General features: G+C 46.0%; 1 protein-coding gene across 1 annotated transcript in view; it reads right to left on the bottom strand.

The window, feature by feature from the left end:
- Positions 1-15,566, bottom strand: part of PPM1K (protein phosphatase, Mg2+/Mn2+ dependent 1K) — a 28,131-nt gene extending 12,565 nt beyond the window's left edge. Inside the window, exons 1-3 of the mRNA XM_054989917.1 lie at positions 15,444-15,566; positions 3,989-4,487; positions 2,201-2,301 (exon numbers count right to left, since the gene is read on the bottom strand). Coding sequence (XP_054845892.1) covers positions 2,201-2,301; positions 3,989-4,428 — 541 coding nt within the window. The 5' untranslated portion in view covers positions 4,429-4,487; positions 15,444-15,566. The remainder of the gene's footprint in view (positions 1-2,200; positions 2,302-3,988; positions 4,488-15,443) is intronic.
- Between the last annotated feature and the right edge of the window lie 809 nt (positions 15,567-16,375).

A 16,375-nucleotide genomic window follows, 5' to 3' on the forward strand; every position in this document is an offset into this window, starting at 1 on the left:
TGCCATATCCAACTTCACTATGCATTTTTCCTTAGCAACCCCTTCAATCCACTTGCACGCCTACCCATTTAAAAAAATACCATAAAGGTATGACGTTAGTTTGGAAATGAAGGGAACTAAAAGGCATTTTTAGGGTACTTAAAGACATGCCCCAAATCATGAAAATATTCATAATGGAAATAGCCAACTTAGAGGCTTTATCTGAATTTTTTTGCAAATATTTGCATATTGAAATTATTTTTTACTCGTGAAAAGGGGCTGATTTTTGCTTCTCTTCTCGCTTTTCGCTAATCAAAAGCTGTTTATCGATATAGCTAGCAGCATTTATCAAGACAGCCCTGGCAATTCCAGTGGTTACTTGGAAGGAGACCGCAGCCACTGCCCTCCAGCTGTTACAGACAAGAACTTCCAATAATCTATCAGCACAATTTATTGGGAATTCACTTACATTGTGAATTGGACATGCATTTCATTCATTCTAAGGTGGCTTTAATCGAAGATGAAAATGCCCATTGGCTGCAAAGTCACATCCATGATGGCCGGTGGGGGGAAAAGATGCAAGGTAACGCCTCACAAGAAGTCCCATAAGTAGATGTTTGTTTTTTAAAATTCTGCAGCTCTCTCACTTCTGCAGTGTTGCAGGTTAACATATTAAAGCTTAAGTCACGGTTTTGACTATCTTTTAAATTAGGAAAAAAATCATTCAGTATCTTAATTGCATTATGAATACTATTTTCGTCACTAAACCCAAATACACAAGATTCTAAGATCCTCCAGAGGACACTACTCCTTGATGAAAATAAAATATCTATTATTAAAATACACAACTATTGTAAAAGGTTTCTTAGGCAGGGGCTTGCCTTTTGCATATGATAGGGTATAAAGTGTCACGTGCCTTTTGATTTCTCCTCTCCCATTCATTTTGTACACTTTGGATCAGGAGACAAGAGAGCTCTCAACTCATCCAATTAATAAAGTGGGCATGCTGTCAGACCAAAAGGCATGAGGCAATTAAAAATAAATTGTCTCTCTGGCATCCTTAAGATAAACCGATAAACACTCAGGTCTTTGCCATCTCGCTTTTCTCTGTTCTATTCAGTTGGCTGATTCACAGGAGTGGATCAGCACCAAACACAAGCCAGCCCAAAATATGAACACAAGCCTCGTTTAGGTAAACAGATGAATCACTGGCCATTTGTTTAAGAACTGGTTTATTCTTGGGCCTCCTAAATATGAAATTCCGGCAAAGCAGCTTAGTTCCAACAGCTTATAAAACATTAAAACACACACACCACTCAACAGGGAGCAAATTCCACCGTTTCAACAGGACTTACTTCCAAGTATGCATAAGAGTATAGATAAGGAGTCCAAGACTACACATTCAGCAGGAAATACTATGGAAATCAGGGGGATTCATTCTCAAATCAAGTATGGATCTCAAAGGCAGATGGTTTCTCCCCTTAGAGCACATCTTTCATCTGTGAGATGCACATTTTAATGGATTTATTTGCTCTTGATTATGGTAGCCAGAATGGCTATAATTAGATCTTTGGGAAACATGGTTCAGATCTCAATATGGTTTTCCATCAAAATTAACCGTTTTGTTTGGTAAATATTAATCTGATAGTGGTTAGAGTGTCAGACTAGGATCTGAGAGACCCAGGTTCAAATCCCCACTCTGCTATGGAAGCTTGCTGGGTGATGTTGGGCCAGCCACACACACTCAGTCTAACCTATCTCACAGGATTATTGCAAGTGTAAAACAGAGGAGAGGAAACCACCACAAATGTTGCATCAAGTTCCTTGGAGGAAGGGATAGTATAAAAGCGTATTACATAACGAAACTGCCTATTCAGAGCCAAAAGAGCAAGGTTAGGCTTAAGGCTTGCATGAGTGTTATGTTTTATGGGGAAGCAAGATGACAGAAGCCACAAGGATCTTTTTTTTAAAAGATATAAAGCAGCACATCACTTAATTTTGACACTTCAAGTAGTTTCTTCTTTTAACATTTTCAGCAGTAAAGGCCTAGAGGAACACAGATTTTACAAAACTGGTTTAGCAAACCCTTGTATGTTAAAAAGACATTTGGGGACGGGAACATAACATTAAACTTTTTAAAAAATGACTAGCCCCGCCCCCCTCATGAAAGGAGACATCCCTTCTCCTTCCATCTTAGAATAGAAACATTCTTTGTACCTACCATCAGGAGATAAGTGAGCGTGCCTTTCATATGCTTTCTCTATTTCAACAAAAGCTTTGAACAATACTATTTCCATGTTCTGCTCCTCAGCGAGGAATTCTCTGAAAAAGAAGAAAACAATAATATAAAATTGAGAAGCCACCTGTCCGCCCATCTCAAACAGATGACTAGCAGGGCTTTTTTTCAGGGGGAACGCGGTGGAACGGAGTTCCAGAACCTCTTGAAAATGGTCACATGGCTGGTGGCCCCGCCCCCTGATCTCCAGACAGAGGGGAGTTGAGATTGCCCGTCTGGAGATCAGGGGGCGGGGCCACCAGCCATGTGACCATTTTCTCCGAGGGCAACCCACTGAGTTCCACCACCTCTTCCTAGAAAAAAAGCCCTGATGACTAGCATGGTTAAAAGGCCCATGCCAAGCATGCATGCAGCACCAACTGCCCTGTATGGACTGCCTTTATGGGATGTGGAGGCTTCGTGAAGTTGCTGCCTTGCAAACGGTGAAGATCACTGGCTGCCCATACCTGATGATTCTCTCTTGTGGTCTCCACCAGGTAGAATAAACTACCCAATGAATCCTAGGCTCCTACACTAGTAACGTTAAGTAGAATATGCAAAATGGAATTTTTCAGGAGGGTATTTTTATGAAGGGGACATTGGTGTCGTTTTTAACATTTAATGTATCTTATGGTTTTGTATTTTGTTTATTGTAGATGTTTAATTTTTTTTAAATCTACCTGAATCTACCTCTGTGCGAAAGGCATAGTATAAACGAAGTAAATCATCATTTGGCACTACATCCATTTTACATGCACTGAGATGCATGCAGAAGGTAATATGCCTAAGGAATTGCCCTTTGGGAAGTACTGCACTTCAGGGTAAATTTACTCATGAACACTATCTAAATGTAAATACTACATCAAATACTTGATTTATTTTGGCTTATATTCCACCCTACCCTGTGTGAATAAATAGACCGGGGGGGGGGCATAAATTAAGCCTACACCACAAAACTTGGCCACCAGTATGTAAGTTGCTCCAGAAATGTGTTCAAACTACCAGAGGTGAAGACAATATAGGCCTTATTTTTTTATCTAGCACAAACAGTAAAAGACACATGCAAAGGAAATGAGATAGGCCACTCACTGGCACCCTTTCTGGAACTCCATGCCTAAAACACTTGCATCAAATGAATTCATGGTAAAGCTAGACGAGGAAATGAACTCCAGAGATGTAGAACAGCTGCCAAAGAGACTTGCACAAATTTGGTGCCATGCTGTGCTGCTGAGGCCACTTGCAACTGATCAAAGAGAGCACACTGAGGCAAAATGAAAGTAGCTGTCACTAAGATATGCACTAAGAGCCAAGCTACAAGTGACGCCTGACACAGGTTGGACACTTGTCAGCTTCCCTCAAGTTTTGATGGGAAATGTAGGCGTCCTGGTCTTACAGCTTGGCTCTTCATTTAATTGAAGTTTACAGAAACCCCCCACACACACCCAGCGGAGGGGAAGGGGGGCGCCCGGCGAGAGCCCGATGCCTGCACTCCCCTCCCGACCGCATGTTCTCCCTCCCATAGACTGCCGCTCTATAAACTTCAATTAAATGGAAAATGTCACTTGTAGCTTGGCCCTTAGCCTTAGAGGGATAGACACTGGCAGCTCGCTTCAAGAACTGATGAGATCAAACGGTGGCCACAGGCTATACCAGATCTCAGTGAGAAAAGTTTATTGTTATAAATAAACAATAATAATAATACTGTAACAGAGACCCCCCAAACCAGGCACTCACCGGATATATTTCTGCATATATTTGTTGCAGAAGTCTGCCACTGCCACTCCTCCGTGCCCATCATAAACAGCAAAATACAGGACATCGTTGGTTAGCTGGGCGTAATCGAAACGGTCTTCATTTTCTTTTCGCTTCCCAATATGACTTGCACAGCCTACATTCGATAGGCTGACTTTGGGTATCAGCTTCCCATATTTGATGCTTGGTGGGAGGAGGATGGGCTCGTCAATGCGGTTGTCCCAAATGCCAAACGAGTCCCACGTAGCTGGGCGGCCGCTACCATCCAGATCAAAGCGGGATGCCCTGCGGTCAGTGGTGGAGCTCTGGCACACGACCATCAAGCGACTGTCGTCTTGGAAGAGGCGGGACGTCAGCAGCGCTCTCCTCCTTACTTGGTGCCCTCCGTTTCTAACCAGGCTTATTAAAGCAGCAGTGGACATAACTTGGTTCCACAGAACTTGGTGGAGAATGAACCGTGGGAAGCAGGTCTTGGAATGTCCTGGAAACAATGAGAGTTGGTGAAGAAGAAGGGGGGGGGGTTATATTGCCATGGTGCATAAAAAGGCCACTTCAAAGATCCTCAGAAGGAGGCACATTCTTTTCTACAGCTATTGCATTTTTATCCTGCCCTTCCTTCAAAGAGCTCAGAGAGGAGTACACGCTGCCTTCGCCCAATTTGTCCTCACAGCAAGATACAGCGACTGCCTGGGGCAACCCAGCTTCTTGGACAATTAAGAATCTCAACTTCAGCCTATCCTGGTTCTGTTCTGTCAACTTATAATGGCACAGGAGTCAGGTTCAAAATGGTGTCCATTAGCTTCTTGTACAAAGCATCCCTTCCCAAAAGAAAGTTCTACTCTTGGCTTTCTTCTGCTTCACTGAACAGCTCCAGGTTGGGAAATTCCTGGAGATTTGGGGAGTAGAGCTTGGAGAGGGAAGGGTTTGGGAGGAACCTCGATAATGCCAATAAAATCCACCTTCCAAAGCAGCCTTTTTCTCCAGGAGAACTGATCTCTATGGCCTGGTGGGCAGTTTGGTGTAGTGGTTAAGAGCGGCAGGACTAATCTGGAGAACTAGGTTTGATTCCCCAGTCCTCCACTTGAAGCCAGCTGGGTGACCTTTATCAGTCACAGCTCTTCTAGCGCTCTCTCAGCCCCACTCACCTCACAGAGTAATTGTTGTGAGGATAGCAACAGACTTTGTAAACCACTCAGAGTGGCCATTAAGTTGTCCTGAAGGGCAGTATATAAATTGAATGTTGTTGTTGTTGGTTGTAATTCTAGGAACTCTCTAGCCTTAACTCTATGGAGGCATCACCTTTGTGTCTACAGAGAACACACCCAATTCAGAACCAGCTGCCTCCATTGTAGGAGGATGTTTGGCCTGGATCCTCCCAGCATTTTGAGATCAGCTACAGGGCAGCCATTTTCTAATCTGATGTAGCCCCCATGGCAGCCATTTTATAGTAGAACCCATAGGCTCAATGAAACCGAGGACCTCTAGAAAAGGATGCATCATCATGACTGGCTCTTTAGGACTAGTATGATGATATCAACAAACTCACAATGGGCAGAGCCCTACGTGGACTCAGATCCTACTACTGGTTATCAGTGTACCTCAGTACTAAGTAAAAGCACAAAGCCTGTGTTCTATTGTGACCACACCAGTACAGGAAGGACTGCTGTATCACTTTTCTCCAGTCACCACAATAACACAAGATGTTTGGGCCCATGCAAGAGGAGTGGCAGCATGTGCTTTTCTTACATGGTCTCATGCATTTCACATTATCCCAGTGGTATGGGAAAGGTCATCATGTTACTCCTTTCAGTACTGTACAATGTAAGAACCCTGGCTAAGGCTGCAACCCTATGCCTATTTACTTGGAAAGAAAGTCCTATTGAATCCCATGAGCAGTGTTCCCGCTAATAAGAGCACGTGAGCAATCGCTCACAGATTCTGACTCCTCCGCTCACAGCTTCTCAGATGTAGCTCACAAATACTAACCCTCAGGTGGCCCCGCCCTCCCAGTCAGCCAGCATCTGCAGGTGGGCCCTATAGGGATGGAGCAGGGATCGAGCCTCATCCCACTTCTCTGCTCCCTTCCTGGCTGTGGCTGGTTTGGCCCCCAGGGTGGTGCCAGAGAGCGCCTTCAGCCACTGCTGGCTCTCTAGCTGGGGAACAGAGCAGAGCTGAGTGATCGGGTCTGGCCTGACCTGTGCAGCCTGAAATCGCTAGGATCCCCTCAGCCCCAGAAAGCGGAGGAGAGGAGGTAGCGCCTCAGCCACCACCATGGTGAAGGCATCATTTAACTTGGCCTTGGTGCAGAAGGAGGCTGAAGAAGTAAGCATTGACTCACAAAAGCTCATCTTGAAATAAATGTGCTAGTCTTTAAGGTGCCATTGTGTGTCTGCTTAATTTTGTAGCAACAGACTAATACAACTACCCCTTTGTAATCAGCATGGACATATCCACTTTTATATAGAAGTATACTCTGATTTTTGTGGCCCTTTCACCTAATGGCTTTTATTGTGAAATTGTTTCAATTGTAATCAAAACAATTTGATTGTAATTTTTTTTTAAAAAGGAGGTGCACACAAAACTTAAATGAAAGTTGTTGTTTCGACTCACAAAGTAGATTTTTAGCTCACAACACTGCAAAGCTTAGAGGGAACATTGTGAGTCTTTCTTCGAAGTTCACGCACACTGGAGCAGGCTACATGGACCGTAACTCCTAAGAGTGACTTCATAACACAGACTTGCAAAGGAGCGTGCCATAATGCTAGCTAGCTGCAAAATGGTCACATATAAATACTGTTTAGTTTATTTATGTTTGTATCCTGCTTTTCCTCCTGATTCAATACAGCTTTTTTTTTTAAAAGAAAAACGACCTTAATCTAGAACCCACAGAAATGCAAACAGAAAGAAAAAAGCAAACTATCACTCTCGGGCCCGCACGCTGACAGACCTCCACTCAAGTGCTGTTGGCAAAGCTCTGCATTATAGACCTATGTAGGGCTGGCACCTTACTCACATCCTCAGGGAGACTGTTCCATAAAATAGGAGCAGCCACAGAGAAAATCCAAGTTGAAACCGTTCTTGCTGCCTCAAATGGAGAAACAATTAATGATCCCTGATGACTACAGCCGCTGCTTTGCAGGCACGTCTAACATTTGGGAGTAGATTTGTGTATCCTGTTCATTTTTATCAACCAGGCTACTCCTGTACCAACTTGTCCATGGTTTGAGATCACCTGCTGCTCTGCTTTGTGCACCTTGAACGAGGGAAACTAGGTTGGTTGGTGCATGGTCCAGGGCACTTTCAGTGGTGGCCCCCATTTTACAGAACTCAGGAAGCTTGCCACACCTTTTGCAAGCTGCTGCAAGCTATCATTTTATTCCTCAGCCTTATTTGGATGCATTTTTGTTGTTTGGTTTTTTCTGCTGGGAAATGTTCCATTTGTGAACTTGGGGCTATAGAATTATTCTGTTATAAATTTAATGGCTTTATTGTTCTAATCAAGGTATGTGGTTAGCTCTGAGGGCTGATTTTATTCAATGGAAAAGCAGGATATAAATGCAAATAAATATCTGTGGCACAAAGTTTTCTGCAAATAATTTGCTTTCAGTGGGCTCCAAATATAAAGTCTGCGATTAAAGGAAACTTTATAAAACCATCAGGAGGGGGAAAGGAGAAGAAGAAAAACAGCTTCAAGCTTTGAGAATGTCAGATTGGTCCTTTGCTTTTCCCCCCACTTTGACTAAATGAAACCTGAACAGGAAACATTTTTTTCATGCACCGTAGCAAATGACACCTCCCAGGTGACATAGTAATGTTTGCTCTTGAGGTTTTATCAGTTGCAACAGAGCAAATTCCCTTAATCACACATAGCATGATGTAAACAAAAACATTTGTTTTTGCTTGCACTAATTGAATTCAAATGCTCAACTCTGGCTGGATCATCAATAAACTTACCATAACGCTACAAATTAATTGGTGCACCCAAAAGAATGACTGTGGTGAGCATTACTACAGCTAACTGGTAAATTAGACAAAGCCTCTAGAAGAGCAATTAATTGCTGTAGCCCAGAAGATCCCATTCTGGGTTTAGTTCTCAGCCTAATATGCATCACAGGGTGGGACACGTGGTTTTCCTTTCTTCCATTTCATCCTTATACCCCTGGATAGTAGATTTGCGACGTCGCACAAAACTCGCGCGAGAAAACGCGGTATTTCGCGTTTTCCCCGCAACATGGTGCGACATTCCGGGGGCCGGTAAGCCGTCTGGAAATGGCCTAGGCCAAGAGAATGCCAATGAGAAAGGAAGAACTAGATATATGGTTCTGGGTACCTTGGAAGAAGGGTGGGATAAAAGTGTATTAGAAAGACAGACTGGACTAAAGGTCACCTTTGGCCTTCAGCGCTGAGTGAGGATTTGAAGCTGGGTCTCCTCAACTTAACTACTATACCACACTGGTGCCCTTAGACTTGAACATGATTTGAGTAGCCAGAATGTTTCCCATTCATTATTTCATGTAAGATCAGTGCTGTTGCTTCTAACTGGGTATTGCAAGCTAGGGGAAATGGTGTGGTATTGCTGAAAGGCAGTGGTTTGTTTAACCAAGGACAGAGTGAATTTGAACCATGGACTTCTGGCTCACAGTTCAAGATACCAGGTTTGGAAGAAGGACTTAGAGCAGAACCACAAGTGACAAAAGGCACAGACTGGACACTTGTCTGCTTCCCTCAAGTTTTGATGGGAAATGTAGGCAGCTTGGCGGAATGTTGGACAAGTGACAGTTGAAAAGACCATTGGACAGCAGTCAGAGAGCGAAGCTGCAAGACCAGGATGCCTACATTTCCCATCAAAACTTGAGGGAAGCAGACAAGTGTCCAATCTGTGCCTTTTGTCACTTGTGGTTCTGCTCTTAGTTGCCAAGGCTGGAATGCACAAGTCTGGAAATAGATTTCCTGGCCCGGGGCCAATACTCCCGGAGCCTACTCACAGCATACTTGCTGCAGAACCAAGGGGAACGAACGCTTTATAAACACTGTCCACTTTCTGTGCTTATGATCAGAAGGATTCGGATAATTTCAAGCAAGAAGGGGAATCATCAAACTCACCCAAAGTCATCTATAATGATAAATAATTACATCCTGGCCCTGCTTGTATTTCTTCTGTTATGTTAAAAAAAATCCATATCTGGCAGCCAGTCAGAAAGGGCATGCTGGAGCAAAACTGGCCAGCTGGCACCCCTAACCAAGGCAGATTCTACCATTTTACTTTCTAGAACAGGAATCTCAGCAACTGAAGGCCTGCTGTGCTGAGAAACAAAAGGCTAATTATGGCTACAGTGGCTTTTTCAAGAGATTGCTGAAAAACACGTTTAACACATTCGGCAACAAACAAGCCAAATTGACACGGAGCGCATAATGGCTTTGTTTAGCTAGGAGTGTTCATGCAAAACGCAAGTCACACAACTACCCAATGCAATTTGCATCATTCTGTGGTTACACGGCACAGCCCTCACACCTAGCAGGCTGTGGGATCTACATGCCAGCGGAAGCAATGGGGACGGTAATGCAGAGGATACATGATGCAACCCAGCTAAGGAATCGCATCACAGGTGCTGTTGCCGTGCCAGGATTTGTAGAAGGGCGGGCCTTGGAAAGGAACCCAGGCCATCTCACACTACAGTGCATCTCATGAAAAGAACATGTCAACCACTCCTTTCCTCAAGTAAATCACAATACTGAAAAGAGGCGGCTTTGAATACAATGGAGATCTAAGAGTCTGTTCATGTCAGTGGAACAAGCCACTGCAAGTCCCAACCCTATACAAGTGTTGGCCCAGGAATGACACCCAGGATGTGACTGCTTTGCTCAGTTGCATCAGCATCTCTTCAGCTCCAGGTCTAGGCCTCACTGAGGTAGTAATACAGATGCCAACAGACCTGGAGGATAATCTGTCCTTTTAACAGAGGCTTAGCAAGAGGTTATTTAGCCCGTGATGTTACCTATTTCCATGTTGCAGAAAACTTCAGCTGCCCATTTCTACACATTAAGACTCTATTAAAATGATGGGACATTTTTTTTCTCCAGGGCTATTGGCAACCCTGACTGCAACATGCATAGGAGGAGGCTTAAATCTTCCCCCTGCACCATTTTCTCAGCCAAAAACAACACCAGGGAGCCATTACTTGCCCTCGAGTAAGCTTTTGCGTACAAAAGAGATGCATGTAAATTTCTCCAACGGAGCAAAATGGAACAGGGGGTGGGGCGGGAGGAATAAAGCCTACACGCGGCCCCAATTCAAATAAGGTCCCCATCTACTTGATAATTAAGTTTCAAAAATCACCGGGAGCTCTGAACACATGTCCGGTTTTCCAGAAGCTCTGGTGGATCTACAAACGGTGTAACATGTAGTTAGGCCCTCCAATCCGTTAAAGGGAAAAAGCGGAGAGCATATCAGCCTGCCTAAGCGACCTGGAGAATCTTGAAGGGGGGGCTTTTTATATGGGGGTGGTGGCAAGATATACCAATTATGTTTCCACTCCCCCAGTAGGGTTGCCAACTTTTATACGGGTCCCTCTAGGAATCCCTTTAACCTATAAAATTGTACACATTAGCCCTGTGAACTATTTGTAAGCCAGAGCCAACACATGCTCACTTTACAAATGAAACCAGGTTCTTGAATAAATGTGGAGCTTGTCTTTTAAATAAATGTGGAGTTCAGTCTTGTAAAATGAGAAAACCGCATTTCTTTAAAAAAATCTAGTGTACACTGTACACTGATTGTACATGTGTTCACTGTAACTTGTGAACAGGGCTTCCATGTGTGCACTTCATTTTTCTTCAAAAGTACAGTGAGTGATCCAGATACATTCAACACATGTACAGTTGAACATGTGACTGAAACCAGTGCATGATACCAGTCCCTTGTTTCATTCGTAAAGTGAACCCATGTTGGCTCTTAAAAACTGGCATTTGTTACTTTCAGCATTCTGCCGAGTTTCAAGAGCAAGATCACCTTCTGCTATGTAGGTTTTGCCTAGGCAGAGGAATTTTCCACTGATGGCTCAGAAGAAAGCTTAATCAGGAGGTACGCACAATCGGCAGCTGCTGAAGGGCTACCACAGCTTAAATGCAGGTGTAGCTAGGAAAATGAAATCCATGACCTTGCCTTTGAAAGGCTATCAAGCATTGAATTGGAATTATTTTGCAAACAAAGAAAGCGTCTATTTCTGTACTACAGAAAATCAAAACACCTTCCGTCAAGTTGAAATCGGAGCTTTTTCAGATGGGAACCGTTTCCCCACCTTTTTTTTTTAAAGGGAAACAAAAAAGGTACTAATTACCTTTCTGTTCTCTTGCCTCTGAACTGTACACTTTCATTAAAATAGGATTTACTGGTTTGAGTATTTCCAAAGACAAGCACAGATGCCAATTCCTTCTTTCACCTAATCAAGTTACTTGCAGTTATCCAATACACATAGAATATGGAGACCTTCACCCATATCTCAATTGCCAGAAAGCAAGATTTCCCCCCCCAAAAAAACAGCCAAAAGCCTCCGTTCTTTAAATAGATATTTATAAGTACAATTCCCCCAGACCTGGATAGCCCAGGCAAGCCTGATCTCATCAGATCTCGGAAGCTAAGCAGGATGGGCCTTGGTTAGTAAATGAATGGGAGACCTCCAATGAAGACCATGGTTGCAGAGCCAGGCAATGGCAAACCACCTCCGTTAGTCTCTTGCCTTGAAAACTCCAGCAGGGGTTGCCATAAGTCAGCTATGATTTGACATCACTCTCCACCACCACCAATTTAGAAGCTAAGGACTTGCACAGCTGTCTTCAGAAGCTAAGGATTTGCACAGCTGTCTCAGCATAGTAGTTACAGCGAGGGAATATGATCTGAGGGTCCCAGGTTCAAATCCTCATTCTGCAGTGGAAGCTCGCTGGTTTACACTGGATGGGAGCGCAGACATGCAACTATAAATTGCTGGTGCGCATTCCGGGTCCAATCACCATGGAGATGAGAACTTGGTCAGACTTAGAACCCAAAATTACATTGAGTTTGGAATGGAAGCCCTCAGGCTTGGCTCTTGGCCAGATAACATTAGGCAAGATTAGGATCTTGGCAGAGAATAACTAGAAGCAGCCGTGTGTGGGAAAGGGCAGGGAGCCGTCGACATTTAACAACCTACAATGGAAAATAACACAGTGGAGGAAGTAGGTTTATGAAAAGTTCCAAAAGGAAATTCCTTTCAGTACAGAAAGGAATGTGGATGATGAGACTAAAGAAAACTGCCACCTTATCATTCCTTTTTGGAAATGCATTCCAAATTCTTTTTTTTAAGAGAGCCCACAGAAGAAATGGACTGTTACGAAATCCACAGAATGAAAGATGAAATTGTTTATGTGGTGCGGTGCAGTGGTTACAGCATCAGACTAGCATGGGAACAGCCACTCTACCACAATGTTCTGGATGATCTTATGCCACTCACTCCCTCACTTTCTAATCCTAGCCTACCTCACAGGGTTGTTGTGAAAATGAAAAGGAGTAGAAGAGAATCACGTACATCATTCCGAGCTTCTCAATGGAAAAGCATGAGAAAAACAGAACAAGTTTTGATGAGAATGGTCTTAATTCCTCAGTGTCTTTCAAAAAATTAAAGGAACTTTTTAAAAGGCAATTCTAAAGGAAGGGGTTCGGCTTCTCTGTTCCACCTTCCATCACTTTATGCTGCCAGGAGGAGCCATTGTGACTCCGTGGTAAAGCACTGACTGAAATCTCCAGTTAAAAGGATCAAGTGGTAGGTACTGTAAAAGACATCTAGTTGAGACCTGGGCAGGGCAGAAAATACGGACCTAGATGGACCAAGAACCTGACTCCGTATGAGGCAACTTAATGTGTGGTCAAAGGCTTTTATCTAAAAGTGTTTTCCTTCCACAAATCTTTCTCCACTGCAGTTGCTTCTAATAATTCATGCCATCCAAGGCAGATTTTCTATTTATATTCCACTTTCCTCCTCAATGGGACTCGAAGTGGCTTACAATGTTATTTCCCCTCCTCTATGGTATACTCACAACTACCCTGTGAGGGAGGCTGGGCTACTGAAGAATGACGGGCCCAAGATCGTCCAGCAAGCTTCCTTGGCAGAGAGGGGATTCTTCCAGATCCTAACCTGACACTGTAGAAGTGTTGCCAACTCCAGGTTAGGACATTCGTGGAGATTTGGGGGTGGAGCAAGGGGAGGGTTTGGGAAGGGGTGGGACCTCAGTAGGGTATAATGTCTTTCATAGCAGTCGTTTTCTCCAGAAATGATATGTTGTCAAAGAATTGTAATTCTAGAAGATCCCCAGGCCCCACCTAGAGGCTGGCAACCCTACACTCTAATCACTACTCCACTCCCACATTCCTTTCTCTAGCAAAAAGTTCTTTAGAACCTTTCACAAACCCACCTTCTCCACCGAATCCGTTTCCCACATAGGCCTACCCAATCTAGCCAACGCACAGGGCTCCCTGTCCTTTCCCACAGACTGGCAGCTCCATGCCAAGATTCATCTCAAAGGGAAAAAAACACCCTTTTAATCTTTGATTGCTGACTGCTGCTTTCTACATATCACTCTTCCAGGCAGCTTTACACAGAATTTCTAACTGACAGAATGATAGCTGGCTCTTAGCAATGGGGGTAGGAGGAAGTTTGCAGGATTAACAAATCGCTCCGATCCTTTTCCCTTTGGGATTTGTTTTCTTCCCTGAAGGTCAAATAGAGGAGCAGGTGCCCTGGTAGGGGCAGATTTCACTATAGGTGTGCAAGTCGGGCATGCCTTTTGCACAGGCGCTTAAAAACCGACTCAAGGCTGTCCACGGCGGAACCGCAAGTAACTAAACAGGGCCATGTCATTGCAAAGCATCTGTCCGAAGGGATGCCTTTTATTATTGGGGATTTAGAATTGTTTTAACAATGTGCCACGCACCAAGTCAAATGCATGCTTGATTTGTATCAGATTTCAGTATGCAGTGTTCGCATTTTCAAATGATTTGGGGGGGAGCACGGAAAAGGAAAGAAGCAGTAGCACTAAAAATAGCAAAACAGAAGCGCGGGGGCTGGGCGAGAGAGGAAAGGAAATGTGCCCGAGAAAGAAAATCGTCACATAACCGCCTTCCGCAAGACCCTCTGATACGGCAGCACTCTCTCCCGGCTGCTGAGAAACTGCAATCTCTCAACTAACGAAAACCGCAACCTGAAGGGAAGTCCCGCAAGTGCGCAGTCGCGGCGTTACGCAAGCAGCTCGACCCGCTTTTCTGCAGCGCAGCAACGGGCAGCGTCCGCACGGGCTCGCCTCCTCGCGTGCAAAGGGAGAAGGCGACGTCAGGCAGGCTTCCTCCCCGAGCCAGGCACCGAATCTGCCGGCTCGCCCTGGGAAGAGCAGCCCGTGCCAGCGGGTTGCGTTCCAATTAGGACAGAGCATTCCCCGGGGGCGCGGCCGGTGCCAAGCCCTCGCAGCTGCTCTGCAAGCGCCATTTGCACGGCCGGGAACCAGTTGCAGAAGAAGCCGGCCGCTTCCTTCCAGCATCCCCGGGGTCCCGAGCACAGCGATGGTCTTTGGGACCCCGACCATGAAGAAGCGAGGTTGTCATCCTCCATGTCGGGGCTGGAATTCTCCTGGAATTCCACCTGCTCTCAGTTCCCCTGGAGAAAATGGTAGCTTCAGAGGAGAGATTGTATGATGTATCATAGATTATAGATGACATCCCACCCCGAATTCCCCCCTCACAGGCACCGCCTCCAAATCTCCAGGAATTCCCCAGGCTGCAGTTGGCAACCATAGGAAGAATGCCTTTTCCTCCAAGCGCATGCCGCGGTGGAGAAACAGCCTCCGGTACAGAATGCGCAAGCGGGATAAAAACACACTGGACAAGAGATTTGGAAGACAGAGGCCTAAATCCTAAATCCAGTTGCAATTGAGCCCCCCCCCCCGGAACTTAACCCCAAGAAGCAATGTGGAGGACCGTTCCCCTGTAAAAGGGTCCGCCCCCTTAAATCCAGGCTGCTTTCATCCAGGAAGCGTTGCAAACAATTGCTAAAGTGGGTTGAAAGCGCATTATCCGACGAGCGTGAAAGCAGCCTCAACACGAATGAGCACGCATAGGATTCGACAGCATACCAGCCCTTTCCTTTCCTTACAGCCTCCAGAAAGGTTTGCCACGTCGAGGCGAGAGAGTCGCCAGGCTCATGCTCTTCGAGAGCATCTCCAGCTCAAAACCGAGCCGGAGACGCAGCTGATTTACTGCCAGGCCAAGCGATCTGCGTCTAAACCAGCAGCGCCCTGGAAAAGATTTTCCCAGCGCGCTCTCTCCGGAAATCCACGAGAGGATCCAGGCGAGAGGACGGGTGAAGAAGAGCGGAATGTCCAAGAAAGTAAGCGCCCCGCTGCACGGCCTCTTTACCTGTACGATCGTCCCGGGCCCCAAGGAGAGATGCTCTGAACCCCAAAGACTCGTGGCAGCCGCTGCCCAACTGCCTCCACCAGAGCGCCCGAACCCTTCCCGTGCAGCCCAAGCGCGCCCAGCGCCCAGCCTCCTCTCCTTTAGCGACGGGCCTGAGCCCGCCTCCCACCCCTCCCCGAGCCAATCGCCGCCGCGGAACCGAACGAGCCTCCTTCCCTGGGCTCGACGGGGCGGGCGGGACTCGCTGCCACTGGAGCTCGGCGCGCCGAGTGGGCGGGCGCGAAGCAGCGCTGCGGAGTGACATCAGCGCCGGCCAGGCAGAGCGCGCCTTCGCGGCACACCCTCCGCGCGGGCCAATGGGAAGGGCGGGCGGGCCGGGGGTTTCTTCCCCTCGCCCAGGGCTTGGATGCGGTTTCGGAGAGGCCTGATGGAGAGGGGGAGGGCGGGCGGTCTTGCTTGCCAAGTCCTGGCGGGCGGCCAGAGATCCGGCTCCAGACGGCTCATGTTGCACCAGCAGGCGCTGATCGGGAAGACTTTCTTAGTGGGAGTGTTGCCAGCTGACCAGGGAGGGAAAGCAAAAGCCGATCCTTTCCCTCTACTTTTAAGGGCAGCTTGATCGGCAAGAATCAGCGAATGGACCTTTTAATGGACTGACCAGTAATCCTAAACAGAGTGACTCCCATCTAAACCCATTGATTTCAATGGGTTTAGACGGGAGTCACTCTGTTTAGGATTGCACTGTAAAGCTGGTTTCAGGTGGGTAGCCATGTTGGTCTGCAGTGGAAGAGCAAGATTTGGCTCCAGTAGCAACGTAAAGACCAACTAGATTTCCCAGGTATGAGTTTTCAAGCGGTAAAGGTAAACATCGAACTACTGTTAAGGGCACCGCTGCAGTGGGAGGCTGCCAACGCTGGATCTAAGCTGAAACCGGG

This window comes from Eublepharis macularius, chromosome 10 (assembly GCF_028583425.1).
Source record: "Eublepharis macularius isolate TG4126 chromosome 10, MPM_Emac_v1.0, whole genome shotgun sequence".
Taxonomy (NCBI): domain Eukaryota; kingdom Metazoa; phylum Chordata; class Lepidosauria; order Squamata; family Eublepharidae; genus Eublepharis; species Eublepharis macularius.